The sequence below is a fragment of the Heteronotia binoei genome, chromosome 17, assembly GCF_032191835.1.
Source record: "Heteronotia binoei isolate CCM8104 ecotype False Entrance Well chromosome 17, APGP_CSIRO_Hbin_v1, whole genome shotgun sequence".
NCBI classification, from domain to species: domain Eukaryota; kingdom Metazoa; phylum Chordata; class Lepidosauria; order Squamata; family Gekkonidae; genus Heteronotia; species Heteronotia binoei.
Window position 1 is genome coordinate 50,536,100 of NC_083239.1, and position 21,050 is coordinate 50,557,149.

A 21,050-nucleotide genomic window follows, 5' to 3' on the forward strand; every position below is an offset into this window, starting at 1 on the left:
AGGCAGCGGCGCCATGCGCAAAGGGCCGCGCAGGCTGCGGTCAGGGATGGGGGCAGCCCCCGGGGAGCTAGAGCCGGGGGGGTTCTCTGGGTCCCGCAGGCGGAGCTTCGGCCGTCCCCTGCGCCTCTGGCTCCTTTGGCTGGTCCTGGTCGCTGCGGCCATCGTGGGGCTCTACCTGCTCTGGAGGGAGGCGACAGGACGCAGCTGGGGGGTGACGGAAGACGAGCAGATCGGGGCCTCCCAGGTAGCGACGCGGACAGCGTGTGTTGCATGATAAAGATTGCACGTGGGAACGGTGGGGGCAGCGGCCAGGCTGCGCCTTAGGGGGTGGGGAGGCACGGGGGAAGATCCAGCTGGTCAGGTCGGTGGACTGTCAGTGTCAGTGCAAAACCCAGATTGCAGCCCTCCTCCCAGGGAGACTCCGGTACAGAGCAGGGAAAGAACACCAGTCCCCCCCCCCCCGCAACACACACACACACACACAAAATCCGGCAACACAGCCCTCCTCCTAAATTTCCTAGCAAAGTCACCCTGCATAGATCTAATCTAGGGGTGGCCAAACTTGCTTGGTGTAAGAGCCACATAGAATAAATGTCAGTATTTTGAGAGCCGCAAGACATGAACGTCAGATTTTGGAAGGAGAGAGAGAGAGAGAGAGATGTGAGAGGGGAGGGAGAGGGGGAAAGAAAGGAACTTTAAATGCATTCTCCAAGCCGCCAGCTGGCTTGGATAAGTGATGTAAAGAGACAAATGCCTTCTCCAAGCCAGCCAGTGGTTCAGTGGGGGCTTTGAGAGCCACACAATATGTGTGAAAGAGCCACATGTGGCACCTGAGCCATAGTTTGGCCACCCCTGACCTAATCCATGATCGTTCATGCCGGAATACAAAACTTCATAGTTTTCACAGGGCTGCAGAAGACTAATCTGGCCACCTCTCTGTTCTTGGATGTGCCCCCCTCACTCCATATCACAAATAATAACCGCTGGTCTAGTTGTTTTCCATGCTTTTCTTACTCTCCCTGCACAGGCTTTTAAGACAAAGCAGCACTCTGCTTGTCTTGTGGCAATGAGTTCCATATGTTCGTGACACGTAGCATGACGGCTTGGAGCCTTTATTTTGGGGACATGGCATGCCAGTGAGGGCAGAGGGGAATCGCAATGAGAGTGGAGGAGCTTTGAGGTTGCCAGCTTTTGTTTGTGTTTCTCTGGCTCTGCTCCTGGGGCTTTCGCAAGAAGTCGGAGATACAGGAATTTGTTCCCAGATGTTCTTCCCAGCAGTTTAATCTCTACATGCCCAGAGGCAACCTTGCTGTGGGTAGCAGCATTAAGGGTGGTGGGTGGATCTGACTTTGGGAGTTGATTCTAACATCTTTAGGTGCAGGAACCAAGATGAGGGGGGGAGCATCATTCTTTTGCTTCTGATGCAGCATCTCCCCTTCCTGCAGCCGATCCACAAGCCCCGGAGCCTGTCCAGCAGCCAACTAAAACACCTGGCCTCCCGGGTGGACCTCCAGCGGCTTTGGCATAGCTACCTGCAGCCCATCCTGATCGAAAGATACCCCGGCAGCAGTGGGAGCAAACAAGTCCGGCAGGTGAGTTCAGGGGCCTGTGCCCACTGGGGGACCTCCCACCAGACCACCACCAACCAAAGTGTGTCCCTGCAAAACACACATTTTCCTACAGAATCTTGCTCTCTCCTCCTGAGAATTAATCAAGTATTGTTCAATTAATAATTTTTAAAAACATACTTAGCATTTATATGGTGCATTTTGAGCGCTTTACAAACTTGTTTAAATAATCCTTAATATAAAGGTAGTCCCCTCTGCAAGCACCGGTCGTTTCCAATCTAGGATGACATTGCATCATGGCGTTTTCACGGCAGACTTTTTACGGGGTGGTTTGCCATTGCCTTTCCCGGTCCTCTACACTTTCACCCCAGCAATCTGGGGACTCATTTGACCGACCTCGGAAGGATGGATGGCTGAGTCAACCTTGAGCTGGCTCTGTCTCCTTCAGAAACCATTTCATGGCTGAACTCACTGCCCTGTGTCAGAATTCCAGTGGTGTCATTAACCTCAAAATGGTTGGGGACCCTAACTATAAGCCACAGCGTGATTTTATGTCTCAGCCAGTATTCCCTCTAAGCTAAGTTAACGTGAGCTGGCTCACAGGTTTTTAGCTTCCAGCTCACCCATTTTTGTCTTAGGAAGGATGACCCCAGAGCACACTAATTTATGCAGCAGTTCACAGCTTTAATGCCAGTAGCTCACAACTTTAACGCCAGTAGCTCACAAAGTAGAATTTTTGCTTTCAAGACTCTGCAACTTAGAGGGAACATGGGTCTCACTAGGCTCAGCAAACAGCATAAGGTTTATTTCTGTTCTAAACGCTTTCCCATTTTAGGAACAAAAGACTGTTATTCCTGACAGTCTGACCAGTGGAATCATGCAAACTTGGTGAGGACTAGGGCCTTGTGTAGACACCTCAGCCCTTGGATCCTCACACTGCACCCCCTTCTTCCCTCCTCTAGTTCATCACAGAACGCCTGAAAGGGCTTGGGGCTTCCTGGCACGTAGAGCTGGATGCCTTCGAGGACCGGACCCCACACGGAACCGTGAACTTTGCCAATGTGGTGGCCACTCTGGACCCTGCGGCCTCCCGGCGCCTGGTGCTGGCCTGCCACTACGACTCTAAGTATTTCCCACACGACGGCCGTGGCCGGGCTTTCCTGGGGGCCACGGACTCGGCTGTGCCCTGTTCAATGCTGCTGGAGCTGGTGACCACCCTTGACCAGGAGCTGCTGAGGTCCAAAGAGCAGGTGAGGAAGGCCAATGGTGGTGCTGAGAAAATGGAAATGCTGGTCACCGCAGCTCAAAAAATATAGCATTAGAAAAAGTGCAGAAAAGGGCAACGAGAATGATTAAAGGGTTGGAACGCTTTCCCTATGAAGAAAGGTTAAAACACTTGGGACTCTTTAGCTTGGAGAAATGTCGATTGAGGGGTGACATGATAGAGGTTTACAAGATTATGCATGGGATAGAGAAGGTAGAGAAGGAAGTACTTTTCTCCCTTTCTCACAATACAAGAACTCGGGGACATTCAATGAAATTGCTGAGCGGCCGGGTTTAAACGGATAAAAGGAAGTCCTTCTTCACCCAAAGGGTGATTAACACGTTGAATTCACTGCCACAGGAGGTGGTGGCAGCTACAAGCACAGATAGCTTCAAGAGGGGATTGGATAAGCATATGGAGCAGAGGTCCAAAAGTGGCTATTAGCCGCAGCTTATCATTGGAACTCTCTGGGGCAGTGATGCTCTGTATTCTTGTGCTTGGAAAGGGGGTACAGTGGAAGGCCTTCTAGCTCCACTGGTGGACCTCTTGATGGCACTTGGGTTTGGGGTTTTTTGGCCACTGTGTGACACAGAGTGTTGGACTGGATGGACCATTGGCCTGATCCAACATGGCTTCTCTTATGTTCTTATATGACACAGTGTTGGACTGGATGGGCCATTGGCCTGATCCAACATGGCTTCTCTTATGTTCTTATATGACACAGAGTGTTGGACTGGATGGGCCACTGGCCTGATCCAGCATGGCTTCTCTTATGTGACACAGAGTGTTGGACTGTATGGGCCATTGGCCTGATCCAACAGGGCTTCTCTTATGTTCTTATATGACACAGAGTGTTGGACTGGATGGGCCATTGGCCTGATCCAACAGGGCTTTTCTTATGTTCTTATATGACACAGAGTGTTGGACTGGATGGGCCATTGGCCTGATCCAACATGGCTTCTCTTATGTTCTTATATGACACAGAGTGTTAGACTGGATGGGCCACTGGCCTGATCCAACAGGGCTTCTCTTATGTGACACAGAGTGTTGGACTGGATGGGCCACTGGCCTGATCCAACAGGGCTTCTCTTATGTTCTTATATGACACAGAGTGTTAGACTGGATGGGCCACTGGCCTGATCCAACAAGGCTTCTCTTATGTGACACAGAGTGTTGGACTGGATGGGCCATTGGCCTGATCCAACAGGGCTTCTCTTATGTGACACAGAGTGTTGGACTGGATGGGCCACTGGCCTGATCCAACAGGGCTTCTCTTATGTTCTTATATGACACAGAGTGTTAGACTGGATGGGCCACTGGCCTGATCCAACAAGGCTTCTCTTATGTGACACAGAGTGTTGGACTGGATGGGCCACTGGCCTGATCCAACAGGGCTTCTCTTATGTTCTTATATGACACAGAGTGTTAGACTGGATGGGCCACTGGCCTGATCCAACAAGGCTTCTCTTATGTGACACAGAGTGTTGGACTGGATGGGCCATTGGCCTGATCCAACAGGGCTTCTCTTATGTGACACAGAGTGTTAGACTGGATGGGCCACTGGCCTGATCCAACATGGCTTCTCTTATGTTCTTATATGACACAGAGTGTTAGACTGGATGGGCCACTGGCCTGATCCAACAAGGCTTCTCTTATGTGACACAGAGTGTTGGACTGGATGGGCCATTGGCCTGATCCAACATGGCTTCTCTTATGTTCTTATATGACACAGAGTGTTAGACTGGATGGGCCACTGGCCTGATCCAACAAGGCTTCTCTTATGTGACACAGAGTGTTGGACTGGATGGGCCATTGGCCTGATCCAACAGGGCTTCTCTTATGTTCTTAAGAGGCGCTTAGGTTCTCAGCCTTTGAGGAATGTGGGATCTGGGAGGGCCGCGTCCAGACTCTTGTAGTCCTATATTCTGTAAGACTTCAAGATACTTTGAAGCTGAGAAGAATGTTGCATCTTGAGCTCTTAGAAAATATTAACTTCATATTATACGGTATATGGACTTTATTAATATGGACGTGTGCATTTGTATAATAATCTTCTGAGAAAGACCAAGAAATGATGTATTCTTTGGAATTATTGTTATATTGGTATTAGTTATTTCTTCACGGTTGTTTCTGTGAATCTCTCTTCTTTGCCCACCTGGAGGTTGGCAGCATTAGATGAAGAGAACAAAGCAGTAGACAAGTGTTACCTTTAAGACCAACTCAGTTTTATTCAGAATGTAAGCTTTTGTATGCTCTAAGCCAGAGGTCCCCATGTTAGCAACCAGGCTATGAGTTGTATAATTATTTCATTATATATTACAATGTAACAATAATAATAATAATAATAAGATGACATTGGATTTTTATCCTGCCCTCTACTCCAAATCTCAGAGTGGCTCACAATCTCCTTTATCTTCCTCCCTCACAACACTCACCCTGTGAGGTGGGTGGGGCAGAGAGAGCTCTGACAGAAGCTGCCCTTTCAAGGACAACCTCTGCCAGAGCGATGGCTGACCCAAGGCCATTCCAGCAGCTGCAAGTGGAGGAGTGGGGAATCAAACCCGGTTCTCCCAGATAAGAGTCTGCCCTTTCAAGGACAACCTCTGCCAGAGCGATGGCTGACCCAAGGCCATTCCAGCAGCTGCAAGTGGAGGAGTGGGGAATCAAACCTGTTTCTACCAGATAAGAGTCTGCACACAACCACCACACCGAAATAAAGTGCACAATTGTATCATCCCGAAACCATTGCATGCACCCCCCTCCCCGCCGGTCCGTGGAAAAATTGTCTTCCACAAAACAGGTCCCTGATGCCAAAAAGGTTGGAGACTCCTGTTCTAAGAAGACTTCATCAGACAAAAAATGGAATAGGTTTAAATAGAGAATAAAACTTAGTTGGTCTTAAAGGTGCAACTTAGCCAAAATGAAACCCAGAACTAACAAAGCCAGAATGATACCCAGATTTATGGCACTTCACACCTACGACATCAATCTGCTTTTTATCACCCTCCAGCCCAGTTCACAACATTAACTAACAAACACAGACCCCAATTTGTGATTCTTTTATCTGCTAAAAAACATTCTCATGACTCTACATGCCAACTCACTGCCCACTTTCTCTGTATTTAGGACTGCTTGCCATTCCATTTTTGTCTGATGAAGTGTGCTCGGAGCACACGGAAGCTTACATTCTGAATAAAACTTAGTTGGTCTTAAAGTTGCAAATTGTCTAATGCTTTGTTCTGTTGCCTCAGACCAACATGGCTGCCCACTTGGATCTATTTAGATGAACAGAAGCAGTGTGGGAGACAGACACAACATTTTGGGTCTCTGCCAGATGTTGAGGGCTTCCAAGTATAAGGGAGTGCTTTCAGTTTCCAGTGTTGGCGAGCTACATTTTTTTTTTAATTTGGTTGAAGATCAAAACTACAAGAGACATGAGGGATCACATCAGTGATCCATTCGGTCTGACATCCTTTTCCACATAGCAACCAAACATTTGACCTCTGGAAGGATCACAGGCAGGGAACACGGACTACGGCCCCCTCCCCTGTTATTGCCACCCAGCTATTGGTATTCAGATATTTACTAACTCATAAGAACATAAGAGAAGCCATGTTGGATCAGACTGATGGCCCATCCAGTCCAACACTCTGTGTCACACAGTGGCCAAAAAACCCAAGTGCCATCAAGAGGTCCACCGGTGGGGCTAGAAGCCCTCCCACAGTGCCCCTCCCAAGCACAAGAATACCGAGCATCACTGCCCCAGACAGAGAGTTCCAACAATAAGCTGTGGCTAATAGCCACTGAGGGACCTCTGCTCCATATGCTTATCCATTCCCCTCTTGAAGCTCTCCATGCTTGTAGCCACCACCACCTCCTGTGGCAGTGAATTCCACATGTTAATCACCCTTTGGGTGAAGAAGTACTTCCTTTATCAGTTCTAACCCAACTGCTCAGCAATTTAATTGAATGCCCACGAGTTCTTGTATAGTGAGAAAGGGAGAAAAGTACTTCTTTCTCTACTTTCTCCATCCCATGCATAATCTTGTAAACCTCTATCATGTCACCCCGCAGTCGACGTTTCTCCAAGCTAAAGAGCCCCAAGTGTTTTAACCTTTCTTCATAGGGAAAGTGTTCCAATCCTTTAATCATTCTAGTTGCCCTTTTCTGCACTTTTTCCAATGTTATCATATCATTTTTGAGGTGCGGTGACCAGAATTGTACACAGCACTCCAAATGAGACAGCACCATCGCTTTATACAGGGGCATTAGGATACTTGCTGATTTGTTTTCAATTCCCTTCCTAATAATTCCCAGCATGGCGTTGGCCTTTTTTATTGCAATCGCACACTGTCTTGACATTTTCAGTGAGTTATCTACCACGACCCCAAGATCTCTCTCTTGGTCAGTCTCTGCCAGTTCACACCCCGTCAACTTGTATTTGTAGCTGGGATTCTTGGCCCCAATGTGCATTACTTTGCACTTGGCCACATTGAACCGCATCTGCCACGTTGACGCCCACTCACCCAGCCTCAACAGATCCCTTTGGAGTTCCTCACCATCCTCTCTGGTTCAACTCTGGACATGAAGGCTCTGTTTCAGGGGTCCCCAACATGGTGCCCATGAGGGACCACCTTTCCTGATGCCTCTCAAGTGTTTTTAGGAAATGGGTGGAGCCAGATGGGAGTTTTGAACATCAAAGCTTCTGGTTCACCTCTGAAGATCTGATGGGCTATGGCGTTTGTAAAAGCATTGCTATGGGAGCAGCTACCACCGCAGCAGCTGTGGGACAGCTGTGCTCACCACTCTGTGTCAGAATTCCAAAGGTGGGGGACCCCTGCTCTGTTCAGTCCTCATCACCATTAGCCACTGGTGGGCTTCTCCTTCTGTGAACTACTGTCATCCCTTTCTAAAACCAAATGAATCTGCAGCTTCTCCCTGCATCCTGCGGTCGTGAGTTTCCCCCAAGCTTAGTTACTCTTTTTGCAAATCACAGCTGGCTTTGGGCAGCCTTGAGACGGACGAATGATCCTGCTTTTGCATTTTAGGGTTCTGAGATGTCTCTGCAGCTGCTGTTTCTGGATGGGGAAGAGGCCTTCGAGGAGTGGAGTGACACAGACTCCTTGTATGGAGCTCGGCATTTGGCAGAACGCATGGCCAAGACCTCAGTCCACCCAGGCATCACTCAGCTACGGGCAATGGTGAGGGTTCTTTCGAAACAGTCAGGCATGAAATCTGGCCTGGTCTGCATAAGAAGCTGAATTTGATGGTTCAGTTTGTTTCTCTGCCTGCTTCCCATTCATCCTTTTTCTCCACATTCTGCCTAGTTTCAAGTGATCTGGGGCAGGGGTTCCCAGTATTGTGCCCACCCAGTGTTTTTAGAAAGTGGGTGGAGCCTGGTAGGTCTCCCATGGAACAGGACTTTTGATTGGCCGGTTACCCTATCTAAGAGTAACTTTGGAAGCGGCAGCTACATATAAAAATATATGGAGATTCCTTGAAAACTGAGATACTGTCTTAAGGATTTCTATTGCCTATGAATGTTGCAGTCAACACTGACCACTGTATGAGGATATAAAAATTTCTTAGTTATATTATTCAGCCTTGGACCTTTGTTGGAAACGGTGAATAGAATCAACCTCCCGTAGGCCTCCATGATGAATTTAAGGTCCAACTTTATGTGCTCATGAACTTTTCATTCTGTATTATATATTGTTATAAGTTACAATATATTGCATATTTCATGTAATTTGTGAAGTAGCTTGTGGTGATTCTTTGACTTTCTGAGTGGTGTATTTTTTGGCTTCATCTCCAGCCTTCAGGTGGGGCCTAGGGATCTCCCACTTTTACAACTGATCTCCAGTTGGCAGAGATCAACTCCCCTAAAGAATATAATATAAGTAACAGGTACCAATGTACAAATGGAATATTTACAACAACCACCAGTCAACAATAAAGATATTCACACGCCCAATGTGTGTACATGCATTTGATTTAGTGCAAATATTAGACAAAACAAGACAAAGGAACAATAAGGTATCTGTACTTCCCCAATTCATGCACTTTGAAATTTCTACATAGAACACAGCCTAAACAAAGTCCATAAGTCAATGCTGTAGGGTGGAGTCCTTAAAAGTTCCTCTTGTGATGTTGTAATGGAGAGAATAAGGAGGAACCATATAGAAAGGAGTTGCTTCACTGTTTCACTTGTCTCATATCTCTGGCAGCAGAGGTTTAGAGCATGTGTTGATCCGTGTCTAAAACAAAGTTACTGTGGCTCCAGAAAACGATGAGAAAAGGGGCTGACGAAGTATGAGACAAGCAAAACGGACCCCTTTCTATACGGTTCCTCCTCATTCTCTCCATTACAATGTCACAAGCGGAACTTTTAAGGACTCCACCCTGTAGCACTGACTTATGGACTTTGTTTAGGCTGTGATCTATGTAGAAATTTCAAAGTGCGTGAACTGGGGGAGCACAAATACCTTATTGTTCCTTTGTCTTATTTTGTCTAATATTTGCAATAAATCAAATGCATGTACACACATTGGGAGTGTGAATATCCTTATTGTTGACGGGTGGTTTTTTTAAATATCCCCTAGAGAACATGGCTGCTCTGAAGAGTGGATTCTCTGGCATTGCGCCATGCTGAGCCCCCTCCCCAGACCCTGCCATCTCCTAGCTCCACCCCCAAAGTCTCCAGGTATTTTCCAGCACAGACCTGGCAACCCTAGATCTGATGGGCTGTGCGGATTAGAATCACATTAGCAGCAGTGGCTTCTGCAGTGTTGGCTTTATTCTCTCTCACTCCTTTCACAGTGTATTCCTCCTCTCCTCACCTGGGCTTCCTCCATGTGCACGTGTGTGGCTCCCCCTCCTGTTGCAGCCATTTTGCAGTAGTGCCCCCACTACCCTGGGTCAGTATTCCAGTGGTGCCGAGGCTCAAAAAAGCTAGAAATCTGAAGAAATTTTTCTGTGATTTATGTATATGCTTATCTGCTTTTCCCACGAGAAGTGTCTTGAAACAGCAAATCTGCACTATACTGACTCTTCTTCTCCACCCAACTCCTAAACTTCCTGCACCTAGAAAATTAGCAGCGAGGGAAGTTCTAGTCCCACTTTTTCCCCTGACATGCTGTCTTTCTATAAGCAGGGAATTACCCTCCTTCAAAATAGGGGAGCATTTCGTATTTTAGGCCTCCCTTTGCAGCCTTGGAGGTAGTACAGACCAGGCACGATCATATAATCGAGTCTGCTTTGTAGGACCTTGTTTCCTCTGTGTATTTCCCAGCCCATTCTCCTGATGGAATTTTATCAGTTAGAACTGATAAAAGGAAGTCCTTCTTCACCCAAAGGGTGATTAACACATGGAATTCACTGCCACAGGAGATGGTGGCAGCTACAAGCATAGACAGCTTCAAGAGGGAATTGGATACGCGTATGGAACAGAGGTCCATCAGTGGCTATTAGCCACAGGGTATTGTTGGAACTCTCCATTTGGGGCAGTGATGCTCTGTATTCTTGGTGCTTGAGGGGGGCAACAATGGGAGGGCTTCTGGTGTCCTGGCCCCACTGGTGGACCTCCTGATGGCACTTGGTTTTTTTGGCCACTGTGTGACACAGAGTGTTGGACTGGATGGGCCACTGGCCTGATCCAACATGGCTTCTCTTATGTTCTTATGGAAGCGAAAGAAGGAAGCAGTGGATTTGAAAAGCCTTCTTTTCTTCTTTGCAGGCTCTCTTTGTCCTGCTGGACCTCCTGGGGGCAGACCACCTGAACATCCAGAATCATTTTTTGGACACTGCCAGCTGGTTTGATAGACTGGTCGGCATTGGTGAGTTCCAAGGCCAAAGTATGGAAGCTGCAAAGCGTGGAAGGGAGCTGGCATGGTGGACAGAGTGTCAGACTAGTATCCAGGAGGTGCAAATTCTAATCCCTGCTCTGCTACAGAAGCTCACTGGGCAACCTTGGGTCACTCACATTCTCTTGGCCTGGCCTACTTCACAGGGTTGTTGTGATGATACAATAGAGAAGGAGGAGATTAAGAAGGATGTTTGTGTCCCCACTGGGGAGACAGATGGGGTATAAATGCAGTGAATAAATAAGATGACTGGCCAGCGTTAGTGTGGTGGGGAGGCCCATGTTCAAATCCTCACTCAGCCACAAAGCAGACTGGGTGATTTTGGGCCATGATTTTGGGCCAATCAATTTCTCTCTGTCTAATCCACTTCCTGGGTTCGCCAAGATAAAATGGAGGAAGGAAGGTCCCAGAGCTACCTGGAGCAAGAGTAGGATAAAAACATGATGGATGGGATATGCCCTAAAGTGATTGCCAAAGTCTTGACCTACCTGTGGCTTCTGAAATATTTCTCCAAGCACTTCCTTACCCCCTCCAGCCTCAGGGTGTTGGACTCTGGTCAAATCACACACAAACCCAGAATTGAGGAGATTATCCCTCACCTGGGTGGACGATAACATCCAACCCCTGCAGAGTCTGAATTCTAAAAGGCCCAGCTGTGTTTTCTTGCAAGCCAGACAAAGCCTCACCGGGACCTGAAAATCTTGCATAGTCTGTGGAGGCCTGGGGGGGTTGACTCACACCAAAACCTTTTAAAAATGTTTCTTGAATAAGGCTTGGCAGTACTTTGTAGCCAAGGACCCTCCTTTTCATGAATTTGACCCACCACTAGCAGTCCTACACTTATTGAATCAATCAAGTATCCAAGTTGAGAGAGCCAGTTTGGTGTTGTGGCTCAGTTTGGTGTAGTGGCTAAGTGTGCGGACTCTTATCTGGGAGAACCGGGTTTGATTCTCCAGTCCTCCACTTGCGGCTGCTGGAATTGCCTTGGGTCAGCCAGAGCTTCTCACAGTTGTCCTTGGAAGGGGAGCTGCTGTAAGAGCTCTCTCAGCCCCACTCACCTCACAGGGGGGGAAGGTAAAGGAGATTGTGACCGTTCTGAGACTCTGAGATTCAGAGTATAAGGCAGGATATAAATCCAATATCATCTTCTTCTTCTCTTCAAAATTCTGTACACTAGAGGTTCCCAACCTTTTTTGAGCCTGTGGGCACGTTTGGAATTCTGAGACAGAGTGGTGGCCACAGCCACAGAACGCCTGCCCCAAAATAGCTGCTATAGGAGATGTTGCCAACCACAAAATGGCTGCTGCAGTTTATCTTCAGTCACACAATAAAGATCTGTGTGCTGTGGCAGTTGCCCAATCAGTGTTTTCAAAAAATCTGCATAGCCAATCAGAACCCTTGCTGGGCAAAAGCATCACTTGCTTTCTGAAAACACCTGGAGGAACACCAGGAAAGGTGCTGATGGGGACTGTAAGCCAACCTGAAGACCAGTCTAATACTACTAACGTACGAAACCCAGTGACATCCTGCCCTGCAGGGTGGCTGTTTGGCCCATTCCTTAGGGCAGCAGTGTGGAGACTTCAAAAAGTTTCTGGTTCTAGCTGTGATGTTTCAGTCTGGGTGTTTGACATCCGGATCCTAATGCCAATTTCTGTGCGAAAGCAGCCCTGCCAAAGGTGGCCAAGACCTTTTGGGCCAGTGCATAGCCAGTGCACCAGTTTTGAGACTGTTGCTGGAAGTGCTCAGATGGGATTTTGTTGCATTATGCAGAAAGACGGCTACACCGCCTGGGTCTCCTGGCATCCCACCCCCAAGAGCAGCTGTATTTCAGCCGACATCCCATCTATGGCCCCGTCCAAGATGACCACATTCCCTTCCTCCGGAGAGGTAAGTCCTCCTTCCCATTACATACAAGTTGTTTTCTCTGGCTGTTGTGTCCAGCAGTCAATCTGTGTGAACTCCATTCCTAATGTTTTCAGCTCTCTGTGTTGGAGGGGATGTGGTGAAAAAGGGGTTTACTTTCATATGTGGTGGACATGTCCACTGATTTCTTCATTTTGGTCACAAGTCATTATGGAATTTTATTATTATGGGAGTTATCCCCTAAAATTTGTCTCCTAAACACTTGGGATGATTTTAGACTTTCTGAATTAAAGAGGGAATTGATTTCTTTGCTGCTCAATGCTACTAAGTATGCTATTGCATTACAATGGAGACAGAATTCAATCCCTTCATTGGTGGCCTAGTTAAGTATTTTATTTTGGACAAAATTACACATAATTTAGAAGGGAGGCATACTTTGCAACAAAGGTCAACTATTTTAGCTAAGTGGTCCCCTTTTCTGGATTATTTTTCTTGTGGGAATTTTGGTTCAACTGCACATAATATATTGGTCTGGCATTAATTTGTTTTTAATTTGATTTTGCACTGTTTGTACTTGTGGTCCATTTGGATGTTTATTGGTGACTAGCTGACTTTGTTGGATCATACTTTTGATTATTATTTTGACTATGATCCAGAATGTTAATCTGTTTATTGAAATAAACTTGCTTTTTATTTTTATTTTTTTTTAAACAAAACCCCTCTGCAATGCCAGGATCCCCAACCATTTTGAGCCTGTGGTCAGCTTTAGAGTTTTCACACAGGGCAATGAGCACAACCTCAAAATGGACACATGGGAGACAGAGCCAGCCACAGACACACAGAGGAACTCCAAGTGCAGGCAGGGGATAAGAGGAGTAACTTTTAAAGATGGGGAAGAGGCGTTAGAGAGAGAATAACACCAACACTGGATTGTCAGCTGCCACAGAAACAGGGCCTGCCCTTTCACTAGGCAGCCCAGATGGCTGCCTGGGGCGCAGCCCTGGCAAAGGTGCTGGTGCCAGCCCTGGGAGGGTGCTGGAATGGCCCTCCCATCTGCCCTTGCTTCTGTAATACCAGCAAAAGCAGCTGTGGGGGAGCTGCGCACGTGCGCTGCAGAGCGTGCCACGGTGCTGCCCGCCACTCTGGTGGCTGCGTCAGATGCAGAGGCGGACCTAGGGCACCCTCACAGCGTGCTCTGCGGCAAAGGTGCACTGCTGCTCCCCGCCGTTTTCAGAGGGGATGGGGCACCCTGCCTAGGGTGCTGTTCTGCCTCGAGCCGCTGCTGCACAGAAACGTTGTTTTAATTTACACAGCGGATCAACTCTCAAATCAGTTCCCCTGGGCACCATGTTTGAAACCGCTGTGAAAATCAAATAGAATGGTACCTAGTTGTTTTTCTTAATGCTATTTATGGAGGGATTTAGTTCCGGAGCATCCTCTGTGCTTGTGCAGGATTCATAGGCTCAGTTCCTGGCATTTCTAGTTGAGCGGATTTGGGGCAGCAGAACCTTTTGTAGCCCTTTGAGATCCTTGGGTATGCATGCAGGGTTTGGGATGACAGGTTGAGGGACCATGGATCAGTGGTGGAGCATCTGCTTGGCTTGCAGAAGGTCCCAGATTCTAGTCCCTGACGTCTCCAATTATGAAGGAAGAAGATGATATTGGATTTATATCCCGCCCTCCACTCCAAATCTCAGAGCAGCTCACAATCTCCTTTACCTTCCTCCCCCACAACAGACACCCTGTGAGGTGGGTGGGGCTGAGAGAGCTCTCCCAGAAGTTGCCCTTTCAAGGACAGCTCTGTGAGAGCTATGGCTAACCCAAGGCCATTCCAGCAGCTGCAAGTGGAGGAGTGGGGAATCAAACCTGGTTCTCCCAGATAAGAGTCCTCACACTTAACCACTACACTAAACTGGGTCTTAGCAGGTGATGGGAAATTAGGTAGCAGGTGATGGGAAATACCTCTCCCCAGGGCCTCCTGAGAGCTGTGGCTAGTCAAAGCAGACAGCACAGAACTTGATAGACCTGGGGTCTGACCCAATACAAGGCAGCTTTATATGTGTATTTTGTAGAGTAGGAGCCCTGTGGCACAGAGTGGTAAGCTGCAACACTGCAGTCCAAGCTCTGCTCATGACCTGAGTTTGATCCTGGTGGAAACTGGGTTCAGGTAGCCAGCTCAAGGTTGACTCTGCCTTCCATCCTTCCGAGGTCTGTAAAATGAGTACCCAGCTTGCATGGGGGTGGGGTGGAAGTGTAGATGACTGGGAAAGGCAAGGGCAAACCACCCCGTTACAAAAAGTCTGCCAAGAAAACATTATGATGTGATGTCACCCCATGGGTTGGTTATGATTCAGTGCTTTCATCTTTACCTTTTATTGTGTAGAAGGGCTCAGCGGCAGAACATTTGCTTGGCATACAGAAAGTCCCAGGTTCAATCCCTGGCATCTCCAGTGAAAAGGATCAGGTAGTGGGTGATGCAGAAAAGATCAGCCTAAGACTCTGGAGAGCAGCTGCCAGTCTGAGTAGAAAATACTGACCTGGATGGATGGACCAAGGGTCTCAATCAGGATAAGGCAGCTTCATTAATGTTCAGGTCACCTCATAGAGGGCTTCAGAGAAGGCAGGGTGTGACTCCAGTCCCTCCCCTTCCCAGGCCCATAGCTATGGGGGCCCTGGGGGGCCAGGCTGCTCCACCCAAACTCCTCTTCCACCTGCATGGCCCCTCCTTTTACTGCCCTGCTCTCACTGCTGCTGCTCTGGCCACCCTGCTCTCGCTGCCCTGCTCTCATTGCCGCCACCGCTCTCTCTGCTGACTTTGCAGCCCCCACTTTCGCTTTAATTTTTATTTTATTTACCTTAAATTTCTATCCCGCCCTCTCTGCAAGCGGACTCAGGGCGGCTAACAATCAATTTAAATATTTACATCTACAATTTAAAAACCAATAATATACAGTACAATTTCAATTAAAACATTCTAAAAAAAAACATTCTATGGTGCTGTCTTTAATATAATTGGATTCTTTTCCTGATGGTGATCAGATAGTAATCATGGCTCTTTAGAGATGTGGGGTGGCAGTCTCCTCCCGGGTCAGATGTTAAATGCCTGTCAGAACAGTTCTGTCTTGCAGGCCCCTGCGGAAGGTAGAAAGATCCCGTAGGGCCCTTATAGCCTCCGGGAGGGCATTCCACATTCCTGGTGCTGCCACCGAGAAGGCCCTATCCCTTGTGGAGCATAACCTGGCCTCCTTTGGTCCAGGGATGGACAGTCGATTTTGTGTCCCTGAATGCAGTGCTCTCTGGGGAACATGTGGAGAAAGGCGGTCCCATCGATAGGCAGGCCCCCGACCATAAAGGGCTTTAAAGGTCAATACTGACACCTTGAAATGGACTTGGAACACAATAGGTAGCCAGTGCAGCTCTTTCAGCACTGGCTGAATGTGCTCCCAATGAGGGAGCCCCATTAACAGCCACACTGCAGCATTCTGCACTAGCTGTAGTTTCCGAGTCAGAGTCAAGGATAGCCCCATGTAAAGAGTATTACAGTGATCTATTCTTGAGGTGACCGTAGCGTGGATCACCATTGCTAAGTCGGCATGCTCCAGGAAGGGGGCCAACTGCTGTACCTGCCAAAGATGGGAAAAAGGCGGATCTGGTAGTGGCTGCTACCTGGGCCTCCATTGTGAGAGAGGACTCCAGGAATACTCCCAAGCTCTTGACCTTAGGGGCTGGTGTTAATGATACCCCGTCAAGAGCCGGTAAAGGGATCTCCCTTCCTGGACCACCACCTCCATCTTCGTCGGATTCAGCTTCAGCCGACTCAGCCTAAGCCAAGATGCTATGGCTTGAAGAGCCAGGTCTAGATTTTCCAGGGTACAGTCGGACTGGCCACCCATCAATAGATAGAGCTGAGTGTCATCTGCATATTAGTGACATCCCAGCCCGTACCTCCTGACAATCTGGGCAAGGGGGTGCATGTAGATGTTAAATAACATCGGGGACAGAACCGCACCCTGTGGCACACCACATATAAGTGGGTGCCTTTGGGATGATTCCTCCCCTACCACCACTCTTTGTTCCCGACCCTGGAGAAAAGAGGCCAACCACAGCAAGGCAGACCCCTGAATCCCCACGTCAGCGAGGTGGCTAGACAGTAGCTGATGGTCAACCGTATCGAATGCGGCTGACAGATCTAATAATAACAGCACCACTGAGCAGCCCCGATCCAGATGTCATGCTGTCACCACAGCCGCTGCTCTCGGCACCCCGCTCTCCCCACCACTCTTGCTGCCCCATTTTTGCCGCTGCCGCCGCTCTCCCTTTTTATTTATATATTTTTAAAGTGTGTGATGTCGCTCTGAGCCTCAGGGCTCCTCCACCTAAAATTTTATTCCCTGGGGGCCCCCCACCTAAAATTTTCTGACTACAGGCCTGCCCTTTCCTTCTGTTTCCTTTCACACCTCCATGGGATGAAGGAAGGTGGAATGAAGCCTGGCCCCTCCCCTAACTCCTCATAAGGGCTAGAAACTTGACTTTTGTTCTGGCTTTTGAATGCTGGGCGTTCTGGGGGTTTGTGAATTCTAGCCTCACTGTGGAAGTTCTCATTTGCAGGCAGCCCTGGACTGAAACAGTATGTCATTGTCTCTCTTTGTGGCAGGGGTCCCGGTCCTTCATCTCATCGCCACACCTTTCCCTGTGGTCTGGCATACTATGGAGGACACGGAGGCACACTTGCACCGACCCACAGTGGAGAACTTGTGTAAGATCCTGGCAGTTTTTGTGGCAGAATACCTGTGGCTCTAAGGGGATCTATTACACCAGACCTGGAGATCCTCTTTGGTCTACCCTCCGTCCAGTGGCACGTGGAACGGCCACAAAATATACCAGCTTTGGGAGAAGGTGCCTGCTTCAGACTTGGAACTGTTAGATTCGAATTCGGTAGCACCTTAAAGACTTAAGATTTTCAGGGTTATGAGCCTTCAAGAGCCAAAGCTTTCTTCATCAAATACTTGAACTGTGTCCCTTACAGAAATTTTTTATTGAGACTCAAGAGGAGCATAGCGCAGGGAGAGGCAGAATGTGGTCTCGTACAGCCACGGCCTTCTGTTTGGTATTTTGAACCAGGAATCCCGCCTTTGGTTAACAAGCCAAGGCAGAGCTCTCAATGAGCAGCAAAGATAACTTCTCTCTTCCTGGAAGGGGGTCTTCATGCCTGATCCCATGCTTCTGATGACTTACACCCCATACTGCAGTTGTTCCGTCTGTTCCTGAAGTTAGCGATCCGTCCTTGAGTTTGTGACTCACTGGGGTGTTCCCCATCTGTTGAAGCCAGAAATTAACTTCAAATGACTGTTCCGGGGAGGCATATGTGCCAGGGCCCCAGCACTGCCCCAAGGGTGCATGGCGCCCTAGGCAGGCACCCCCACACAGCACTGCAATGGGCAGAGGAGGCAGGCAAACTAGGTGCTTGCTTGGGGCACCGGGGGGAGGGAGCCCAATTTGGCGTCCCACCCTCCCGGCACCCTAGGCAACTGTCTTGTTTGCCTAGTGGGCGAGCCACCCCTGCAGGGCCCTTGCTAATGATGTAGACCACCCCCCCCCCCAACAGCACGGTTCAGCCTCTCCCACTGGTCCAGGAAGGTACAACGCTGATATGGGGTGCCCACTGGGAGGAGAAGTAGTTGCTGCCTTTTGGGGAGGGGAACTGAACCAGAGGCCAGTGAGCGAATGGGAGCTGTGCTCTAGGAGGTACAATGGGGTGGGGGGTTCTGGGGGGGCATCAGAAGGCATTTTATTGAAGGCCTCCTCGATAAAGGCCTTGTGATCCACAAGCCGTGCTTCTCCCCAGAGCCACGAATCCCTGGTTTCTTCCTTCCGTCAGAGGAAACCTCATCTGCTAGCAGAACAGCTCCCTCGAATCCAGCTCCCTGTTTATGGTAATCTGCTGCTTCAGCAGCTGTTTCGGTTAACTGACTTAAAATGCATCCATGCCTGTTTCGGGGAGGCATATGTGCCAGGGCCCCAGCACTGCCCCAAGGGTGCCCCATTTTGCTTTGAGACATAAAATTTGAAGCCACTAGTTTGGACTGTGAAGGGGGTAATGACATGGTTTTGGCCTTTAGCTTCTTCTGTTTTGTTCCAAGCAGAACGGGTTTGTATTCTTCATATTTATTGAAGGGTGTTAAAGACAGCGTTCAAGGGATCAGATTCCTACAGGGAGAACTGCTTCAAGCCTGTATGTGGTGGGACACCCGCTGTGTTTTTCGTGTTATTTCTTCCATTGAAGGAATGTTGTAACTGGGGTGAAAGAATTCTTGCATCCTGACTACAGCTGCAGAAGCCAGAGGTGGTAGGGTGGGCTTTTACAGCTTCTAACTGCAGTTGGGGTTTTAACAAATAAATTAAACTCTCACATGGGTGAAGGGAGGAAGGGTTTCATCATGATATTCTCCCTCCTTTAATCAGAGAGAGTATATTTTATGTTGAAAAACATTCAGCTGTGATTTTCCTTCCTTCCCCACTTGCAGGTGGAAGAGGTACAATCCTTTCCTCTCAGTCAGGACTGTACCATCTCCTTTTGTTATGCATGGCAACTACATCTGAGCCCCTCCTCCACTTGTGGAGGAGTCAAAAAATAAAGGTTTTACTTTTTAATCTGTCTCTGTCATCTTTGTCTTGTTCTCGAGGGGAGTGGTATAACACAAAGGCCTCACTCCACAAAACACCAGTCTCCCGGGTTTCTTAGGTTTGGCAATCTGGTTGGCATTGCTCTCTGACCCATAGCTAGCCTTTCCTTGTTATCTTATCAAATTATGTCTCTCTCTCCTTCCCCCCCCCCTTCCACCCCTTTTTGAGACTGTTTAGGGCAGGAGTAGGGAACGTTGGCTCTCCAGATGTTTTTTGTCTACAACTCCCATCAGTCCCAGCCATTGGCCATGCCGGCTGGGACTGATGGGAGTTGTAGGCAAAAAACATCTGGAGAGCCAACGTTCCCTACCCCTGGTTTAGGGTAACAGTGACAGTTAGTGTTGCTAACTCGCAAGTTGGGAAATTCCTGGAGATTTGGGGATGGAATCTGGGTAAGTCAGGTAATTTGGAAGCCGTTTCTGCAGCTGTCTCCGGGCCCCACCTGGAGGTTGACAAACCAAGCAAAGGAACAGGCCTGGGAGAAAGGGCTTTGTGCAGGCTGATGGGCCTGCCTCAGGAGAGGCTGATGGGTTTTTGCATCTATAGTCACCCCACCCCCCTTAATAAACTGCAGTGCAGAAGGCTTTTCCACCCTGCAGGTTGGTGATTGCAAAAAAAGCAAATCAACCTGAGTAGACCTGCCAGGTCTGTGTTGGAAAATACCTGGAGACCCTGGGGGTGGGGCTGGGAGAGGGTGGAGTTTGGGGAGGAGAGGGCCCTCAGCATGATATAATGCCCTAAAGTCCACCCTTCCATACAGCCTTTTTCTCCAGGGGAGCTGGAAGCTGGCAACCCTAAATCAGAGGTTACACAGAGTTGGATTGGTTCAAACCAAAACCCAGAAACAAAAGTCATCATGAGAATATCTGTTCTTTGTATGGCAAGCAGAAAGCAACGTGCAAGCTTCTGGGTTCTGCAGAACTCTGCATCAGGCTTATGGGTGCCAACCTCCAGGGCCTGGAATTCTCCTGGAATTGCAACAGATCTACAGAGATCAGGTCCCCTGGAGAAAATAGCTGGTTTGGAGGGTGAAGTCTATGGCATCACATCCCTTCTGAGCTCCCCACCCCCCTTGTGCCTTTCCTAGGTTCCATCCCTAAATCTGCAGGAATTTCCTAATGCTGAGCTAGCAATCCTAATTTTCTAAAGTGGGGGGGAGCTGTTTAATGTCCTGATTCAGATATTGCATTGCCACCTCTGGGTTGGGAAACACCTGGAGATTTGGGGGGGGGGGGGGGGAAGCCTGGGAGGGTGGGGCTTAGGGATGGAAGAGACTTCAGCAGGTCCGGTGCCAGGCTGCCAGGTTCCCCTTAGCCACTGGCAGGGGAGAGCTGATTGGGTTGCCAGATCCAGGTTGGGAAACTCCTGGAGATTTGGGGATGGAGGTTGGGAAGGACAGAGCGCAAGTGGAGTACAATGCCTTTCTAGAGTCCACCCTCCAAAACATCTATTTTCTCCAGGGGAATTGATTTCTGTAGTCTGGAGATGAGCTGTAATTCTGGGGGATCTTCAGGTCCCACCCGGAGGATGGCATCCCTAATACAATGCCATAGAGCCCCCCCCCCCCTCCAAACCAGTCATTTTCTCCAGGGGGATGGGTGTTTATTTTCTGGAGATCACTTATAGTGGGAGATCTCCAGGCCCCATCTGGAGGCTGGCAACTCCATAGCAGACAAGAAACCTAAAGAGTAGCACCTGTCTTTTGTATCGTCCTCCCCCTGTCCCTTTTTTGCCAAGTTGTTGCACCTTTATTTTTATAGCACTAATATAAAAAATACAGATCCAGGTGGGCAGGCATGTTAGTCTAAA

The 21,050-nt window shown here is 48.6% G+C and overlaps 1 protein-coding gene across 1 annotated transcript; it reads left to right on the top strand.

Annotated features, from left to right (window-relative positions):
• QPCTL (glutaminyl-peptide cyclotransferase like) lies at positions 1 to 19,208 on the top strand. The gene is made up of 7 exons (XM_060257519.1): positions 1 to 244; positions 1,446 to 1,592; positions 2,531 to 2,818; positions 7,881 to 8,033; positions 10,568 to 10,667; positions 12,465 to 12,581; positions 17,212 to 19,208. Exons 1-7 carry the CDS (start codon positions 14 to 16, stop codon positions 17,355 to 17,357), a joined length of 1,182 nt encoding a protein of 393 aa, XP_060113502.1. The 5' UTR covers positions 1 to 13; the 3' UTR covers positions 17,358 to 19,208.
• Positions 19,209 to 21,050: the final 1,842 nt, after the last annotated feature.